Source organism: Pelophylax lessonae (assembly GCF_965119305.1).
Source record: "Pelophylax lessonae genome assembly, chromosome: 5".
NCBI lineage: Eukaryota > Metazoa > Chordata > Amphibia > Anura > Ranidae > Pelophylax > Pelophylax lessonae.
This window is the reverse complement of record NC_138772.1, coordinates 443,503,650-443,524,953: the sequence shown is the minus strand read 5'-3', so window position 1 is coordinate 443,524,953 and position 21,304 is coordinate 443,503,650. Positions and strand designations below refer to the sequence as shown.

The 21,304-nt window shown below is 41.1% G+C and overlaps 1 protein-coding gene across 1 annotated transcript in view; it reads right to left on the bottom strand.

The window, feature by feature from the left end:
- PREX2 (phosphatidylinositol-3,4,5-trisphosphate dependent Rac exchange factor 2) overlaps nt 1-21,304 on the bottom strand; it is a 438,451-nt gene that overhangs the window by 274,477 nt on the left and 142,670 nt on the right. Inside the window, exon 8 of the mRNA XM_082259215.1 lies at nt 14,663-14,766. Coding sequence (XP_082115341.1) covers nt 14,663-14,766 — 104 coding nt within the window. The remainder of the gene's footprint in view (nt 1-14,662; nt 14,767-21,304) is intronic.

Below are 21,304 nucleotides of genomic sequence, written 5' to 3'. Positions count from 1 at the left end.
GCAGAGCGGAAACTACACTCCGCGGAGCTCAGTTAGGAGAGCTCTGAGAACTGACTTGAAGGAAGGCATACACCCCCTTTTACACAGTACATAGGAGCAGAGCTGCGGTTGTTAATCAGCTGGGGATTCCTCCCCTGTCACCTTTTTACTCTTGGTGTCAGGAAAACGTGTCAGAAGTGATCCATGCAGATAGCAGAGGAATGAAGCAGCAGACAGAAATGCCACTTGTCAAGCAGCCATGAACTCTACCTACGATTTAAAACTACTCTTGTTTGCCGATATGTGGCGATGTCCCAATTTAAAAGACCTACCCCCTACCACAAATGTCTCTCTGATGGCATGGAGACTTTTTAAAGCATTGGACCCTATCTCTCCTTCTCCTTCGCCGGTCCCCCTGAACTCCCTAATCCCCAACCTATCCACCCAACCACTGAAAAAAAAATGCATTAGATAGATACTTGGAAGATATCCAGACCAACAATACCCCTTATCCCTAGAGGAAGTGACATGTACTTATAATCTACCCCACAGGCCCATTTTACAGGCATGAGAACCCAGGGCCTACCCACACTTGAGTTACACCATAAAATATGGGAATACATCACATCACCCACACCTAAGAAAAAAACAATATTGCATAACCTTCTCCATTCCAAAACATACTTCACCAAATCAGGTGCCATGATCAAATAGGAAAAAGACCGTAACCATTCCTACTCACAACTAGAATGGTAAGTAGCCATTAAATCTGCAATCCAGGTATCGCATTGCTCCGGCCACAGAGAAATATCCATAAAAATCTTGAACCGATGGTACTACACCCCATATAGACTAGCAAAGATGTCCCCCACTCAATCTCCACTTTGCTGGGTCGGGCATCGCCAGATTGGAAACCTCTTCCACTCTCTATGGACTTGTCCCAGTCTTACTAGCTTCTGGAATCAAGTGTTCAAACTGATTTCCTCAAGCACAGGACTAATACTCAAACCCAACCCTGATTTAGCAGTCCTTAATCTAGGTATTGATAATGTTCCCTTGGAATTCAGAACGGTCATATTTCACATTCTCCTTTCAACAAGACTACTAATACTGAGAAGTTGGAAGTCCTCCTCAACCCCCAATCAGTCAGATGTAGAAATTCTAGTCAGTCAAAACTGCCTTTTCGAACACATGATTGCAATGTTCAATATGTCTCATGCGAAGTGCAGGAAGGCATCGTCTCTGGCACAATTAGAAAAAAAACACTGACTAAGAGCTCCACTTTACCAGCCTTCATAGGATGATCTGGAATAGATATATATATATTAGATAGACATTACAAAATATCCCTACATATATATAGTAGCGCAAACTCATCAAAAAGATAGTGCCAAAAAATGTGCAACCCGCACAAAGTCCAATAGTTCAACAGATGTCACATAGGCAAAAAAGAAGATATCATGAACAGTCCATAATCCTTCAATATATCTCCTGGGATGACTACGTAAAGAAACGTGTTTCTCAAGGGGATCACCACCACCACCGTGCTCCGAAGGGGGGGAGGAGAAATGCCCACTCACCAGATGCTGTGGCCCAACCCACTTTCGTGTTTGAGCGTTAAGGCTTATAATGATGGTCACTGGTCCAGAGTGTCCACACCGGGAATTACACCAGCACAGTCAACAAATAAAACTAAAGGTAACATAATTTCTTATGAGGAGGTTGGAATACCCGGAAGGCGCTGCGTCCACGGCGTGGAGTCTGGACATCATCTCCCGAAGGGCATCCCTCTCCTAATGGTGACTGTATTATGCGTTTGATGATATTTAAGAAATGTGAGTGTGTTACCTTTAGTTTTATTTAATAAAGCCTTTTAAAACGGTATCACGCTATTGGGATTATGCTTTTTCTCTCCATATGCTGCTGAGCTTTTGTTGACTGTGCTGGTGTAATTCCCGGTGTGGACACTCTGGACCAGTGACCATCATTATAAGCCTTAACGCTCAAACACGAAAGTGGGTTGGGCCACAGCATCTGGTGAGTGGGCATTTCTCCTCCCCCCCTTCGGAGCACGGTGGTGGTGGTGATCCCCTTGAGAAACACGTTTCTTTACGTAGTCATCCCAGGAGATATATTGAAGGATTATGGACTGTTCATGATATCTTCTTTTTTGCCTATGTGACATCTGTTGAACTATTGGACTTTGTGCGGGTTGCACATTTTTTGGCACTATCTTTTTGATGAGTTTGCGCTACTATATATATGTAGGGATATTTTGTAATGTCTATCTAATATATATATCTATTCCATATTTTCTTAGTTAAGTAGCTGCATAGCCATTACTTTTATAGGTGAGTGGTCCTCGTTTTGAGCGCTTGGGATAGCTTATTTTATTTCATTTTTGTCTTCGGCGGGTATTTAAGCTGTCATATTATATATTCATAGGATGATCATTTTTGTAAATTGAACCCATTGTTACAACAGGGGGTGCTGGGGGGGACGTGGTGAGCATATGCAGGATGGCCGGGGCTCTGGACACAGGATGTTCCCATTGGGGTGTCTGGAGTTCAGGCCATCCCCAAGGTGACCCTTAAGGATCTTCCGCTCCTATCTCAACTATCTATGAGTGCTTGGTGCATCTCCTGCCCACCCTGGGTCCCCCCCTATCTGCTTAAATTAACTGTTGAAGGGTGGAAAAGTAATATCATTGTTCCTCCCTAAGTGCACTTGTGTCTATTGTCTATTGTTTATCGTTCACTGCATTCTGTACCTATTGATATGGAAATTTCAAAGTTATGTACCATTCTTTTCAATATTGTACTTGCTCAATGTTCATGACAAGTTATACAAAACTTAATAAAAAAGATTAAAAAAAAAAAAAAAGAAATGACACTTGTCATTAACTGAGACAAGTACACACTATAGAGGGATATTGCCATAATCTGAAGATTGGACCACCTGGGACTCTAAACCCAGGGTCAGAGTAGTAAGAATGACTAAACAGATGTACCGGTACCCTGGACTACTGCAGCAAGCTAAAAAGGGACACTAGGGGGGATGGTGCAGAGAACAAGCGTGAAGCACAGGAGAACGGGGGAAGCTGAGCAAAAGCACAGAGCGAGTTGGACACAGCAAGCTGGAAAGAGGAGCAGGAGGCACAATGACAAAAACCAATGCTGAGCAGAGCACCCACAGCAGCAGTAAATTAAGGGATGCACTTACAGAAACCAAAAGGAATACAAGAGTTCAGCCATAGTGAAAATACTGAGAACCATGACAAGACCTAACAAACACACAGAATATAAGTATACTGAAGAGAAAGCAAACGCCGGAGGAACAGGGAGGTCCGGCTTTAGCGGGGAGTTACTTAGGATCAGGGCAGATTGGCAGGAACCCGAGCAACTGGGGCAGGAGGCAAAATCTGTCGCCGGATCGAATTACACAGAACCATGACAGATATGCTTTGTTTATATTTTATGTCTGAAGTTTACAACCACTTTAAGGGCTAGCTTTAGTAGCCAACTGCATAAGCATGCACCAATAAGTGTGCAGTACACTATACCACCAAATATTGTAATTGTGGCAATGTCTATAGAGTACACAGTATTTGTGGTTATGTGGCTTGGTTCCACTCTGGAAGCCCTCCCACTCTAGTCCAAGACCTAGGAGAGTGTAAACTATGCAGAAAGCCCACTCTGCAAATTACTGAAACTTTAAGACAGTACATAAACCACTAAACTATACCTATCAAAAAATGCATTTAATCATTTTTCGATAGCTGCCCAATGCCTATAGGCTGTATTTTTAATGGACCTCAGTGTTAATGTAGCCTGTTAGGCTTAATAAGAGGGGTACCCCTCTGTAAATGACTGTCAGTCTGATCAGTTTGTGTCTGTCAATATCTGTATACAGAAGTATCTGTTTATTGATCTATTTCCTTACAGTATCTTACAGTATGTGTGATCAGCGCTGGCCAGTCTCTGTAGGCCCAATTAAAGTGTATGTCAAACCAAGATAAAAAAAAAAAGACAAGTAAAACACCTCAACAATCCATGCACTTTTCCCACATTTTATCCATTTAAAGACCTGACCCAACAAGTAAACAAAAATATGCATTGATCTGCCAGAAATTCACTCAGCTCTTAAGCCCTGTTTTGGGATGACAGCACACCATTTCTGTTGAGTGCTGTCAGCCCTGTCCAGAGTCTTTTGCTATACTATCCAGTCACTCCCACTCTCAGATCTCGGCAACATAAAGGCTAATCATTCTGTAGTCCAAGAACTAGGAGAGTTAACACAAGAGGTATGCAAAAGACACAGGACAGCTCCAATTTTTTACATGAGCTTAATTTTTTTTTAAGTAACATGAATACAAAAATACAGGAGGGCCACTCTAAGTGCAGTAATAAAAGGACTGTGTGCTTTGAGAAAGGACCCGTGGGCTACTCTGAAATGCCCAGTCAATGCCCTCTGTGCTGACGTCATGCCCGACCAGGGACTCGGCGGCTCGTACACGTGGTCTCGTGTAGTGCCGGGCTGGAAGCCGCCCGCTCTCCCCACCATCTGAACCGACATCTGCACGGACCTTGTTGAGCTCTAGACGTGCTTCTTGTGTTACAGCCTCTTTGACCCCTGGAGGGTCTGACATGCACTTATCATCCTTTGTCTTGTAAGTTGCCTATTTGTTCTAATAAAGCCAAAATCCCTTTATTACTGCACTTAGAGTGGCGCTCCTGTGTTTTTGTTTTCATGTTACTTTGAGACTCCTTCATCTACTGTGAGCTGCCTTCTTGTTGTGCTTACCAGTGCTGCTGCTGCTATCTACCCGCCATTCCTGCCAGATTTTCCACACTCAGGCTGTCACATTGGATACTGTGGTCTCATCCACCTATGCGTCATCTACCCTGCATTAACTTTTTAATTTTTTTTAATATCTTATTATAACAAAAAGCTTCCAATAGTAGTTGTAACAGATCAACAAGGAGCAAATAGTAAAAGTTTATTGTTAGGGTTTACATACGCTTTAACAAGGTTTAACACTCTATTTTTAGCCATGTGACTGTATTTTTATTTTATTTCATTAGACTCACACTCTTTTGAATATAAGGATACCATTCCTTAAGTGTTAGCTTTGGGAATTCAGCATTGTCAGTTTGCAGCAATATTAGTATTATGGAATGCCTAGGAAAAAATGACCACTGTGCAACAAATGATAATTCTAATATGATTAACCTGTCTATTTATATGGAAACTTACAGAACTTTATTAACCTGATTTTTAGAAGTGGAAAAAGGGGGGGGGGGGCATTATTATTACCATTATTACATTGATAATGATACCTTATAGATATATGGTAATAATACAAGATTAGATGTACAAAGTACATTTCAATCTGAATCATTTGTAGTCAGGGAAAAAAGGGCCACTGTGAAAATGATGCTAATTAAAACAGTTCATGGTAAGGGCCTGAGAACAGGGAAGTGACCATTTCTTGCAGAGAGTGCTCATTTTATTTAGAAGACATTCTAATTAGCTATTAAGCTAATAGGCAAGTCTTCTGAGAGAAAATCCTAAGATCAGAAAAAACAGTCAATAATTCACAGCCTATTCGGGAAATCGTTGGACTTTGCAAATCTGCATTAAAAAGAAAAGAGATTAAAATAAATGATAAAAGGGGAAAATACTTCTATTATAAAATTAACTACATTATCAGTAACAGCATTATTATTTGGCCCTAAATCTATTAAAGAAACTAGTACGTATAATAGGTTTACAGAAAAAAAATAACAGAAATAAAGTAGATTGATGAGGATTTTATTTATTTATTTAGAGTATAGTATACAACATTATTAATCATTTTTTTATTTTGTTTTAATAGTGTAGCAGAAATCAGTTAGAGTTTTCCTGACACAGGCAGGATGACAACCGTTTACCTGTAGGGTGGAAGGTGGTTGTCATGGCGGACTAAATGTGCATGGTGGTATTTCCCTTTGTAGAGCAAAGTGCTTCCATGCTAAACTATACTTTGTAGAAAACACAATTTGTGCTCCTCATGCAGTACAAGTAACCTACCCCATCATAGCCGATACTAAAGAGTAAGCTGGTTTCAACATGGTTGGGGGTGGGGGGGACAGCCACATGCTAATTGCCCTCTTGCCACTGGAATAGCACATCTTTATTTATATTTTTTTATTAAGTAAAAAAGTTTAAATGTTAACCCTCCAAATGCTGGGCTGCTGTCAAAAACACACATTCAGCACAATGGGTAACGCAGGCAATACATTTAGACCTCATGCACACAGGGCATTTCAAAAAACGAGCTGCAAAGCCAGTTCTGACGCCAGGAAAAAGCAGCTGTAAAAACGTGCTTTTAGAAGCGTTTTGTATTGGCATTAATGCACGTTTTAGCCACGTGTAGGACCCTCTTAGATAGGTGCTAGACAGTGAGTATAGTTTTTGGCTCTGTCTGTCTATCAGAGGAGCAGCATGTAAATTCTATATTGCACTCTGCTTAACAGGGAGCAGGATCTGAGAGATAGGTCTGCTCAATGTGCTCAGTGTGCGATTCATGTGGTCTGAGGGAATGTCCCCACTGGTCCAATGGGGAGGCACATTGCACAGTGGGGGAAACCTGACCAATGGACACAGAGGCTTTGATACAGCCTCAGTAATTGGCACAAGACTGCTGTCTTGGTGCATTGTGGGGTGTAGTATAAAAAGCCATGGGCACATGTGCTCAAGGTCTTTGGCTGGTGAGCAGAGTCCTGGACGGAGAGTGACAGCTGCCTCCTCTTCTGCAGTGGTTGGTGTATGGTCACGGGCAGTCAGCCTGGTGAGCCAAAAGTGTGGAGGTGAACCCAGAGGTCCAGGAGAGCTGACTAGGAGGAGTTGAGGCACTGGAGAACCTAGAAAGCAGTATCGTAAGTACAGAGGATCGTGTCTAAGGGCCTGACCAGGAAGGGGGCCACTCCGGAGCAGAGTAGTCAGTGGATGGGTGTCAGCTGGTGGATAGAAAGGGGGTACTAGGTGTGTGCCCTGAAGATAAGTACTAAAAGGAATGTTACCTCAGATTCATCTTTTGACAGGATGAAGCTGCGGCCTGGCCGCATTCTCAGATAGAAGTCCTCAGCATTGTGAATAGTTCAAGTGTTCGAGTATCCCACTCATCCCTTCTCCCATCCCAATATCAAATAAAACAACAAAAACAACAACGCCTAGACTGTTTATTGACTGAGCCAAGAAAGTAAAGTGTTAAGATTCTGCATGCAGTTGCTACGGGTAACCCAGGGGAATCCAAAAGTGTGAAAAACCAGCAGCTCCTAAGGGGGCAGTGCTACACACGTTTAGCAGCGTTAGCATTTAGCAGCCTTTCTCTGCCCTCTTCTATTTTCCAACCTCAAATCCAACTACTATGTCTGACGTGGCCTAACGCTGTATGTATGTAATAGCAGCCTTTAGCAGCATCAAGCGTTTTTACAGTTTAACGCTGCTGCTCCAGAACGCACTGGCCCTGGGTTTTTTTTTTTACAGCTTAAAACTCCTATGCCACTTAAAGCTCTTAAAAGCCTGTGTACGCATGAGGCCATAAAATAACATGGAGGGGCCTTTTTAAGCTGCAAAAAAAAAAACGCCTGACGCTCCTAAAAGCAGCTGTAAAAACGCCCTGTGTGCATGAGGCCTTACTGCTGTAATATAAATATCTGCCAGGTTGAGAATATTCATCACATTAAAACTGTAAAATATGTTGCCAGCAAACGTACAAGCAAATCTAGACCTCCCACCGCCTAATGAAGAAGCACGGATGCTCCGAAAGCTAGCAACGCCCATCTTTCCTTCCGCCTCACAGGAAGTGATGTCGGGCTGACAGGAAGTAGGAAGTGGAGCCCCACTGAGAGTCCTCCACCACCACAGCACCATCAGACAGGCTGCCAGACAACAGCCTCCACGCACCACCAGCACCCCGCACCCCTCCTTTCTGCAACGGTATCCAGGACAAGAAGATGGATGATCCCATTCACCTACCGTACCGGCCTTTACTTACCTAAGAGTAAGTCACTATGTGTTTTTTGTATTAATAAACCTTATGCTTCACTAAGCTGGCGCCTGACGCTCCTAAAAGCAGCTGTAAAAACGCCCTGTGTGCACGAGGCCTTACTGCTGTAATTTAAATATCTGCCAGGTTGAGAATATTCATCACATTAAAACTGTAAAATATGTTGCCAGCAAACGTACAAGCAAATCTAGACCTGGGTTCACCAGCCCATTTATAAATATAGCCCAATTACTTTTTTTTAATGTGCAGACAAGTCAAAATAGGGCCAAGTCTTGTGCACACAAGCTGGGAAATGTCAGCTTCCTCTTCTCTACAATTTATTATTGAGTCCATCAGGAAGCGGATGACTAAATATTCCATCTCCATGCTGCTTGCCTGTTCCCAGGCAGATGTGTGTTTGTATGTTTCCAGGGAGAAAAATGCACAATTGTCTGCTCTATTGTGTAACCACATTCCAGAACTAAGAGGCACAATGTCTGCCATCCCAACTACAACGAATCTGGCTGTTATGAAACACTTTTAATGTATACAGACATTTTTTATATTTGACGTTGTACACTTATAGGAATAATAATGCAAACGAAAATTTGGATCTTCTCTTTATAATACTGACAGATGAAACTCTAATTACTATGTATTGGCATACTTTATTTTAATGTGAAGTAACACAAGAAAATGACCCATGGATGGGTTCTGCATTTGTGTCTAGACTGGCAACCTGGCAATTACGGTGTTCTAAACTGCTGCTTTATGTGGAGCATTTATAGCCTCACTGAACCTGTTTTAACAACACAAATATATGCTGAGTTGGCAGATATGCAAATATATTTTGGATAAAGTTTATGAGTTGAAATTATATTCTATGGATTTTACTTCCAGTCCAACAGTGACAGAATCCCTAGAGGTCCTACACCTAGCAACTGAACAATCCCTATGCCACTATATGCTTGAGAGATGATCATGAGGACCACTCTGATTTAACAAACGGATCCTAAGAGGTCCCGAAATGTCGGCCTGTGATGCCTGCTGTTTTATGTGAATAAAGGACACGATTATCATTATACAAATGTGTGCTGCTAAAGATACTAATTTTACAATATGCATGATAACATCATCACAATGATAAAAATTATATATTAGGAGACCTGACTTCAATGTTATATATAGTTACATAGTTACTAGTTAGTCTGGTTGAAAAAAGATACAGGTCCATCTAGTTCAACCAATAAAAGGGGATAAGAAATAGTAGAATCCTATATACACAATCCTATATCCACAGTTGATACACAGAGGAAGGCAAAAAAAAAAAAACAGCAAAGCATGAAAGCATGATCCAGTTTTCTCCACCATGGGAACAATTTCCTTCCTAAACCCCCAAGAGGCAATCGGATATTCTCTGGATCAACTTTACCTATAAATATTAGTATCCATGCATATTATGTACATTTAGAAAGGCTCCAGGCTTTTTTAAAGCAATCTACTGAGCTGGACCGAGCTTAAGGAAGTCTATTCCACAATTTCACAGCTCTTACTGTGAAGAAGCCTTTCCATATTTAGAGATTAAATATCTTTTCCTCCAGAGATAAAGAGTGCCCCCTTGTTCTTTGTGATGACCTTAAAGTGAATAACTCAACACCAAGTTCACCATATAGACCCCTTATGTTTTTATACATGTTGATCATATCCCCCCTTAATCTCCTCTTCTCAAGAGAGAATAAATTCAGGTCCTCTAATCTTTCCTCATAGCTGAGCTCCTCCATGCCTCTTATCAGTTTGGTTGCCCTTCTCTGCACATTCTCCAGTTCCCCTTTTCATGAACGGGTGCTCAAAACTGAAGTGCATGTTCCAAATTAGGTCTTAATGATTTGTACGGGGCCAAAATGATATCTCTCTCTCTGGAGTCCATGCATCTCCTAATACAAGAAATTACTTTGCTTGCTTTGGAAACTGCTGCTTGGCATTGCATGCTATTATTAAGCTTATGATCTACCAGAACACTGAGATTCTTCTTCACCATTGATTCCCCCAGTTGTACTCCCCCTAGTATGTATGATGCATGTAGTCAGCAACAATATTTGTACCTTTATGTCTAAAGTTAGGACTTCACTGGTGAATAAATGCCACTGAGAGATTTATCTATTTGTTGGCAGTTGCCTTATGTACAGCACACCAAATCCAATGTGCTGCTAAAGGAATGAGCATCAACCAGTGGGTAAATCTCTCAGTAGCAAAGAGATTTAATTGCCAGTGTAGTCCTAGCTTTTTACCTCTGAATGAAAGCACAAATATATTCATTATTTTCTTGGTATAATTTTTTCCAAACTTACAGGAACTTAGCAAACTCAGTCATTAACCATTTATAGGGATAGTTACATAGTATGATAAGATAATAACAGCAGCAAAGATAATATCAGCTGACAGTTTAGACGCAGTGATGGCAAACCTTGGCACCCCAGATGTTTTGGAACTACATTTCCCATGATGCTCATGCACTGTGCAGTGTAGTTGAGCATCATGGATCTTCATATGAAAGAATTTCTGACTTTCCCAAAGGAATCAGAAAAGGAGCAGCCAACTGCTGGCAATCAGGCAGTGTACATAAACTGGAGACTACAGGACAGGCCCTGCCAATGGCTATTATCTAACATTTTACAAAGCTACTTCAACCAGTTCCTGGTAGGCTCTGTGTGTCAACAAAAAATGTAGTAAAAAAAAAAAAACATTGTGTATTCATGTTTCTACTAAGTCCAGTACTTAGTACCTCTACTAAAGCCCTGATGAACGTGGCACTTTATGACCCACCAAATGTGTTGGCTTTGTGATAAATCTGTACCTGGAAGATCCATTTTGGTGTGGCGCTTCAATATCAGATTATCTTAGTTAGGAACCAAGGAGACATTTAATATCCTTTGGCATACAGAAGCTATCAACTCTAAGAATCCAGTTATTCCAGTCAATTACTTCCCCACCTCCAATAATAATAGGATATCCATAAAGTTCCTGCACTAGCCTTCCAACAAATGTTTTTTTATTCTAAATCATTATCCTTAACCTCCCAGTGTGGCTCGGGGTTCATTTTCAGTACCAAAAGCGGTAACCCCGAGCCACACTCGGGATTACCCTGTAGTGAAACCTACCTTGTCCCTACAATTCCCCAATGTCCTCTGGCCGATGCCTTTGTTCAATAAGAATACCGATACCTATCAGATTCTGCCACCGGAAGTGACGGCCGAGAAAACTTACTGCGCCTGCGCCATGCGTTCCAACATGGGCACTATGCGTTCCAGCATGGGCACTATGGATTCCAATAGCTTTCCTAATGTAACAGAACAGGAAGCAGCAGCAGCAGATATGTTCTTCCAACCATGCAACTACTGAATTTTAGACTTATTTTTGCAGTAAACTCATCTTTTATACTGAAATAGACTATTTTACCGCGACCGAGTGAAATAGTCTTTTTCACTATATAATCATTTTGTCGCTGAGCAGTGTGGGGTGTACCAAGATGGACGTTGCCATCTTCTACCTGCAGGTTTCTTGCTATATTTACTATATTACAATAATAATAGAAACATAATACTATTATTCAGTCTATAAGGTCAGTTTACTGGTAAAATAAATCTAAAATTCAAGACTTGCGTCGGTGTAAGATGTCCGGCGCTGCTTCGTTTTCTGTCACATTAGGAAAGCTATTGGAACGCATAGTGGCCATGTTGGAACTCATGGTGCATATACAGTAAGTTTTTCTTTCCGAATGTCACTTCCGGTTGCAGAATCTGATAGGTAGCGGTATTCTGATAGAACGCTGACATCCGTCTTCCAGGGTCCCTTCCCTGCGAGCGCCGCGACGCAGGATGGCGGAACCAGGCAGAAAATTTAAAAAAAGTACACAAAACATGACATTATACATTATAATCTGTTAGGATTATATTACTGTATCAAACCATTTCCCCTCAGTTTTTTCCCTAGTGCTTTGTCCAGTGCCCTGCCTGCACTTTTACTGTTTTATTCCTTTTCTTTTTATTAATCATTTTTTATTAATAATTTATTCATGTAATTGATTAAATAATGTATTCATATTTTTTATTCACTTTTACTGTTTTATTCCTAAGAATTACAGGCCTACAATATAAAAGAACAGATTTCCATGCAAAACAATGTACAGCTTTGACATTCAAAAATACTGGCATGATCAGACCGCCAGGGAGGTTAAAGAAGTTGTAAAGTCAGAAGGTTTTTTATCTTAATACATTCTATGCATTATGATAAAAAGCCTTCTGTGTGCAGCAGCCTCCCCAGCCATCCCCCCCACCCCCCATAATACTTACCTGGGTCCCATCTCTGTTCAGCAATGTCCACGAGTCCCTCAGCCGCCCAAGACTCTCCCTCCTGATTGGCTGAGACACAGCCACAGCGCCTATGGCTCCTGTGACTGTCAATCAAAATCAGTTAGCCAATCAGGAGAGGGAGTGGTGGGACCGAACGGCAGCTCCGTGTCTAAATGGACACAAGGAGCTGCCACTTGGCTCGGATGTCCCTATAACAAGCTGCTTGCTGTGGGGGTACTTGACAGGAGGGAGGGGCCAGGAGCAGCGAAGAGGGACCCGAGAAGAGGAGGATCTGGGCTACCCTGTGCAAAACCAACTGCACAGAGCAGGTAAGTATAACATGTTTGTTATTAAAAAAAAAGAGAGACTTTACAATCACTTTAAACAGTGTTAAATACTATGACCTTGGTCGGTTTTAATTTTGTAGGTTGGCTTCATATTTGGTGCATTGTAAAAATATTGTTGAAAGAAATCAGTAATAATTGGATAATAATTGCACCTGCTTAGGGAATGAAATATTGGAAGCAAATGTAATGTACTAGTGCCTTATCCTAGGGAAGTTATTTATAATTGTGTATTAAACAAGTAAATAATTTGCTGTCAGGACTGGTACAACTTTTATAATAAGAAATTCAATTATGATGAGGGTTATGATACCTCAGGTCAAAAGGCAGGGCAATTTGTTGTTCCTCTATCACACATAGCTGTCATAATGTTTTGTTTTTGGTGAGCAATATATTTTATCTGCACAATTAAAAACATTAATTAGCATTGCAGGTGCTTCTTTACAGAACAATTAAATGCTAATAAATTGAAACTGGAGTCATATTTCTAATATATAGTAGATCAATACACTTGTGGTCTAAAAAAAGATGTCTGTTATTAGGACTAAAGCTTAATTAGAAACTCAGATGCAATGTACTGTACAGCAACTGTACAACATAGCATGACAAATTCTAGGAACCGTTGCACTAAGCTCCATGTTTGACTATTTAGAACCAATTGGCAGTCTGACACGCTACAAATGTCTTCATCATGTAGGCATTGGATTTGTGGAATAATGTTTGCAAAAAACAATGTTTAACTAGATAATGACAAGTTGGACATACATTTAGAGTTTGTGTCCAGGTCACAATAGAACTAGTGTCTTAAATGTATTACATTTTAGTTTAGTGCAACTTGTATAGTTAGATACACTATATTACCAAAAGTATTGGGACACCGGCCTTTACACGTACATGAACATTAATGGCATCCCAGTCCTAATCCGTAGGGTTCAATATTGATTTGGCCCACCCTTTGCAGCTATAACACCTTAAATTTTCTGGGAAGGCTGTCTACAAGATTTAGGAGTGTGTCGATGGGAATGTTTGACCGCTCTTCCAAAAAGCGCATTTGAAAAGTAATGCACTGTTGTTGGAGAGAAGGCCTTTCTTGCAGTCTGCACTCAAATTCATCCCAAAAGGTGTTCTATCGGGTTTAGGTCAGGACTCTGTGAAGGTCAGTCAAGTTCCTCCACCCAAAACGTGCTCATCCATGTCTTTATGGAGTTTGCTTTGTGCACTGGTCCAAATAATTTGGTGGAAGGGGATTATGGTGTGGGGTTGTTTTTCAGGGGTTGGGCTTGACCCCCCATAGTTTCAGAAAAGTAAACTCTTAAGGAGTCAGCATACCAAGACATTTTTGGACAATTTCATGCTTCCTACTTTGTGGGAATAGTTTGGGGTTGGCCCTTCCTATTCCAACATGACTGCGCACCAGTGCACAAAGCAAGGTCCATAAAGACATGGACGAGCGAGTTTGGGGTGGAGGAACTTGACTGGCCTGCACAGAGTCCTGACCTCAACCAGATAGAACAGCTTTGGAATGAAGTAGTGCTTAGATTGCGAGCCAGGCAATCTCTTCAAACCTGCCTGTAAAAAAAGCAGGCACAACACGCTAAAAGTATAAAATAAAACTCACATTCTGACAATCACAACGTTCACCTTAGGAAATATAATATTACCAGTTTACATATTGCAAACAAAAAAAGTAAAGTAAAATAAAAATTTTACTTATCTGTAATAAACCAAATGTTTCATTTCAACCATTTTAAAAAAGGAGTAGGATTATAGACTGACTAATTTCTTTTTATATCTGACTGTGCCCTTTAAACAGCATTTCTTGACCATCTCTGACATTGAGCTGTTTTGATTGATGAAATGGCATGTGTTACATTGACTCACCTGCCAGCTAGCTCAGTGGGAAGCGTTTGATTGCTCAGAAATGACCATCATTTTGTTGATATTACTTGTATACACACCTGTTCCATCGTCAACATTCTCAACCTCCATCACTTCAGTGTTAATCCGGCCTCGGAAGAGATAGCGGTGCCCATCTGTGGATGCTTTGCTATTTTTCAATCGCCTTCAAATTAAGTGAAATTAAGTTAATTATGGTAACAAGAAATTCTGCACATGTCCTCACTTAATACATCCTAAGTTAATCATGTTATTCAAAAACAAGATCATACTTGAAGGTTGAAGTGCCACTTGTAGGCTTAATATGGGCAAATACAGAAGATTAGCTATTATTAATAATGAAAAAGATGCATCTTCCGGATCTTGTTTTTTCATGTCATCAGTCACAATTTAAACCATAACACTAATAAATAATATACAGGCGCATCTCAAAAAATTAGAATATCATCAAAAAGTTAAATTATTTAAGTAATTCAATTCAAAAAGTGAAATATTTCAAGCATTTTTCTCTTTTAATTTTGATGATTATGGCTTACAGCTAGTGAAAACCCCAAATTCAATATCTCAAAAAATTAAAAATATTTTGAAAAAGTTCAATATTGTAGACTCATAGTGTCACACTCTAATCAGCTAATTTACTCAAAACACCTGTTAGAGATGTCCTGAACTATTTGCCGGCGAACAGTTCCTGGCGAACATCGCTTGTTTGCGTTCCCCGCAGCGGGCGAACATATGCGATGTTCGGTCCGCCCCCTATACGTCATCATTAAGCAAACTTTGACCCTGTACCTCACAGTCAGCAGACACATTCCAGCCAATCAGCATACTCTCCCTCCCACACCCTCCCACCTCCTATAAAAAAGCAAAGACAGCATCAATCTTAGATTCATTCTGAAGCTGCAGTGTTAGTTAGAGCAGGGAGAGTGCTGCTGCTGCTGCTGAATTAATAGCTAGGCCAGTGTTCTGTATCCACTCCAGTCCTCAAAGACTCATCTGCTGTAAGGACAGCATCCTGACAGCACCCCAAAAAGCCCTTTTTAGGGCTGGTACATCAGTCTGCTTTTATATATATATATATATATATATATATATATATATATATATATATATATATATATATTGCAGTTGCCTGCCCGTGTGTGAGAGGCCACAGGCCCACAGACTGTACTGTGTGCACACCACTCATATAGGGTGGCACAGTACCTTGCACGCAGAGTATCACTAATATTCTGAAGCTGCAGTGTTAGTTAGAGCAGGGAGAGTGCTGCTGCTGCTGAATTAATAGCTAGACCAGTGTTCTGTGTCCACTCCAGTCCTAAAAGACTCATCTGCTTTAAGGACAGCGTCCTGATAGCACCCCAAAAAGACCTTTTTAGGCTGGTACAGGAGTCTGCTTTTTTTTTTATATATATATATATATATATATATATACACAGTATATATTGCAGTTTCCTGCCCGTGTGTGAGAGGCCACAGGCCCACAGACTGTACTGTGTGCACACGACTCATATAGGGTGGCACAGTACATTGCACGGCGCACGCGCAGTGCCCCAAATTGGAAGTAAGAGGACCGACCAACCATCTTTTTCCATCTCCCGGTTCCTAAAATCTATTCCATACACCGGCCCCTGATAGGGGATGTAACAGGGATTAAACTGATAAGAATAGTACTACTTAACACACCACTCATATAGGGTGGCACAGTACATTGCACGGCGCACGCGCAGTGCCCCAAATTGGAAGTAAGAGGACCGACCAACCATCTCCCGGTTCCTAAAATCTCTTCCATACACCGGCCCCTGATAGGGGACAAAACAGAGATTAAACTGGTAAGAACAGATTTTTTTAATTCAAAAAAAAGTGGACAGCCTCTGCGGAGCTGGGTATTTTTTGGCCGCGTTACTGAATGCTCATGCACAATGGCTGTAGGCTCATGCGTCCTTTTGCGGAGGTGACAAACCTGGTCAGTCAAACCCAAGGCAACATCATCTACCTCATCCCATATGCGTTTTTTCTGAAGCGTGCCCTGAGAAGAGTGCTGGATCAGGCCGTAGATGAGCATGAAGAGGAAGAGTTGTGGTCACCATCACCACCAGAAGCAGCCTTGTCGTCGTCGATTGCTGAACCTGCAGCAATGCAGAGAGCGGAGTCTGAAAAAGAGGAGTCAGAGGAGGAAGGTGGCTTTGAGGCGGTGGAAGACCAACCACAGCAGGCGTCCCAGGGGGCTTGTTGTCACCTTTCGGGGACCCTTGGTGTTGTACATGGCTGGGTGGAGGAAGAGACCTTCAATGACGTCAGTGAGGACAAGGAACGGGACATGGCTAGCTTGGTATCCAACCTTGTGCAAATGGGGAGTTTGCGGTTGTGCAAATGGACTGTTTGCGGTTGTTTGCGGTGCATTAAACAGGGAGCTTGGTCTGTCAGAGTTTGGTCTGTCACTGTGATGCAGGCGTAACCCTTACACTACCTGATCGATACAACATCATACCTGATCGTATACACACACTGGATGTTTTAAAGCACATTATTCCAAATAATTTAGGAATGTTAGGTGATTTATGCCCTTTATGGATTAAAACCTGACTCTGCGTCAACTACGTAATTTTCCATGGGAGTTTTGCCATGGATCCCCCTCCGGCATGCCACAGTCCAGGTGTTAGTGCCCTTGAAACAACTTTTCCATCACTATTGTGTCCAGAAAGAGTCCCTGTGGGTTTTAAAATTCGCCTGCCTATTGAAGTCTATGGGGGTTCGCCCGTTCGCGAACATTTGTGTAAATTTGCGCTCACCGTTCGCGAACGGAAATTTTTATGTTCGCGACAACTCTAGTTAGAGGTCCCTGAGCATTAAAATTATCTCACAGTCTGGTTCATTGGTAAGATTGCTGACTTGACAGTTGTCCAGAAGACAGTCATTGACACCCTCCACCAGGAGGGTAAGTCACAAAAGGTCATTGCTGGCTGTTCACAGAGTGCTGTATCCAAGCATATTAATGAAAAGTTGAGTGGAAGGAAAAAGTAAGGTAGAAAAAGGTGCACAAGCAACAGGGATAACCGCAGCCTTGAGAGGATTGTGAAACAAAGGCTATTCAAGAATTTGGGGGAGGTTCAGAAGGAGTGGACTATGGCTGGAGTTAGTGCTTCAAGAGCCACCACACAGACATATCGATGACATGGGCTACAACTGTCGCATTCCTTGTGTCAAGCCACTCCTGAATCAGAGGCGTCAGAAGCGTCTTAGCTGGGCTAAGGAGAAAAATTAATTGGCAGTTGCTCAGTGGTCTGAAGGAAGAGTGGAGAGGCACAGAATCCAAGTTGCATGAGGTTCAGTGTGAAGTTTCCACAGTTAGTGATGATTTGGGGAGCCATGTCATTTGCTAGTGTTTTTCCACTGTGTTTTATCAAGTACAAAGTCAGTGCAGCCCTCTACCAGGAAATTCTAGAGCACCTCATGCTTCCCTCTGCTGACAAGCCTAAATGGGAATGCTGATTTCATTTTCCAGCAGAACTTGGCACCTGCCCACACAGCCAAAAGTACCAATACCTGGTTTAATGATCATGGTATCACTGTGCTTGATTGGCCAGCAAACTTGCCAGACCTAAACCCCATAGAGAATCTGTGGGGTATTGTCAGGAGGAACATGAGAGACACCAGATCCAACAATGCAGAAGAGCTGAAGGCAACCTGGGCTTCCATAACACCTCAGCAGTGCCACAGGCTGATCACCTCCATGCCACGCCGCATTGATGCAGTAATTTATGCAAAAGGAGCCCCGTCCAAGTATTAAGTGCATACTATACTGTACATGGACATACTTTTCAGTAAGCTAACATTTCTGTATTAAAAATCCCTTTCTTTTTTTTGGTTTTATTTAATATTCTAATTTTCTAAGATACTGAATTTTGGGTTTTCACTAGCTGTAAGCCATAATCATCAAAATGAAAAGAAATATATCTCTCTGTGTGTAAGGAATCTATATAATATATGAGTTTCACTTTTTGAATTGAATTACTGAAATAAATTAACTTTTTGATGTTATTAAAAAAATTTTGAGATGCAGCTGTATACTGCTGAAAATGTACCAATGCAAAGGATTAAAGTCACACAAAACTCTTTTTTTTTTTTTTTTTTTTTTACATCAATTGTTCCAAAAAATCAAGTTTACCATGGCTCTGTTTTTAATTTTTTTGTTTTGTTTAAAAAATGTCTTACTATCATTTTCAGGCTTATTTTTTTGTCCTGTTCACGCTCCCTGTCCTCCATTGATGCACCCCACTGCTACCAGTATAAAGCAAGCCGTGTTGTTATTTCTGGTCGGTGCTCTGCTATACACACTACAAATCCTATTGAGCTGAATTAGTCTGCACAAAGATATGTAGTCCATCTCAGGGTCAATCAGGAAAGGGTGGCTACGTTTACATACACAAGGGGGCATGGAGAATAAATGTAGCCACCCTTGAACAGGAAGTCTAAGAACAGTAGAAAAAAAAGCCTGCATTTGAGAGATGAAACAAAGGAAAAAAGAGATAGATGGTACATTCTAATTATATTGAGGCATATTGCATTTTTTTTAAAATGAGTTTAGTGTCACTTTAAGACACGACTGATGAACAGTGATTGGCCAGGAAATTAAACCCAGCTAATTAAACATTCCCTGGCTAAGAAATCAAACCCAGCCAATCAGTTATTCCCAATTGGGAAATCAAACCCAGCTAATAAATTGTTCATTAGCTCAGACAGGGGATGTGTTTAACCACTTGCCGACCGCCGCACGACTATTTACTGCGGCGGTTAGCCCCTCACAGGCAAAGCGACGTAGGATTACGTCGCTAGCCTGTGAGGCTCTATGGAGCAAGCGTGCGCCGCCGGAGGCACGCTCCCGCCCGCTCGGGGACCCCCCCGCGGGTGTGCCCGGCGGACCCGATGTCCACTGTGCATCGCAATTGTCCGTTACAGCAGGAGAAAGGCAGGCGGCTAATGTAAACAAAGCCGCCTGTCATTCTTCCCTGTGTAAGAATGGAGATCATACGGTTCTGCTATGTAGGACCGTTGATCTCTGTTCGTATACCTCAAGCCACATCCAATCACAGTTAGAAACATGCCCCTAGGGACACACTTAACCCCTCCCTCTCAAAAAAGTTAACCCCTTCACTGCCAGTGTCATTTTTACAGTAACAGTGCAAATGTGTAGCACTGATTACTGTAGTAATGTCACTGGTAACCCCAAAAGTGTCAAAAATGTCAGTCAAGGGTCCGATCTGTCCGCCGCAATGTCGCAGTCCCGCAAAAAAAATCGCAGATCGCCGCCATTACTCATTAAAAAAAAACAACAAAAATGACAAAAATCTTTTTATTAGTTAGTAAACGCAATAACTTTTGCGCAAACCAATCAAAATAAGCTTTTTGAGATTTTTTTTTACCAAACATATGTAGCATAAAACAAATTGGCCTAAAATGTTAAAAAATTTATATTTTTTTGGGGGGGAATTTCATATAGAAAAATGTGAAAAATATTGTTATTTTTGCAAAATTGACGCTCTTTTTTTGTTTATAGCGCATGATCAAAAAATCGCACAGGTGATCGAATACCACCAAAAGAGAGCTCTGTTTGTGGGAAAAAAGAACGTCAAATTCGTTTAGGTACAGCGTCGCACGACCAAGGGGGGTAAAATCTTCCGGGGCTTGAGTGGTTAAAAGGTTAGGGGTTGTCCATAGACATTTCATTTTTTTTAGGATCCAACCAGAGCCAGCCAGATCTGTTATAGATCAATTTACTGTGGACACTCATATCTAAATAAAAACTAGTTTCTAGAAAACAAAATCTATGCCTTTTGCGGTATCAGTTACATATGAACTTTTCATGACACATAGCAGGGTGCAACTTACAAATCAACTGTTTATCATAATTAGCATTGCATTGTTTTAAAAAATGTCGTCTGACTCGGTTTCGATGTAAGTAAAAGCAGCAAAGTAATACATTATACATGTTCTTCGTACTACCAGTATATTGAATACACTGTAGCTAATTAGATTTTTGCAGCTGACAGTCTGATATATATCATGGTAGTGTTACAAAGTTCACCTTAGATCTCTGTCACATTTATTTTAATCCAAGAGTTGCAAGTCTTTGATGTGTTTGGAGGATGAACCATTATTCCAATATATTTACAGCAGGATTTACCATTGTTCTACCAGTTCTTGGCCACTGAATTGTAAATTCATTTTGATGCTTCTAGACACTAGACAACCATTAAAAATAATCTACAACTCTTTCACTGACCCTAGTACAAAGACATGTATTATTATTCTCATGGTTTAGGCTAGGGAACGTGAGTTAATTTGCAAAAAGTATATATACAGAAATTATTATTATTATTATTATTATTATTATTATTATTATTATTATTTTTTCAGGGGGGGGGGTCTGAAACCAACACAGATTTTAAGGTCTTTTAGTCCTTTAGTAAATAAAAGAGTAGTGCTGAAGGTTTGTTTTTTATCCATACATGCTTAACAGTGTGGTAAACAGCCCCATTACTTAACATGCATGATACCGGTATGAGGTCACAAACACTTACCCAGTCCTCTTCCCCACTGCTGGCTCTGGGTCCCTCAGCACAGCTTAACTGAACTTCCTTTTGGGTGAGAAAATTCACCTATGTTGCAGGGAAAGCGCAGGCACCACCAGCCAATCAGTTTTGAGG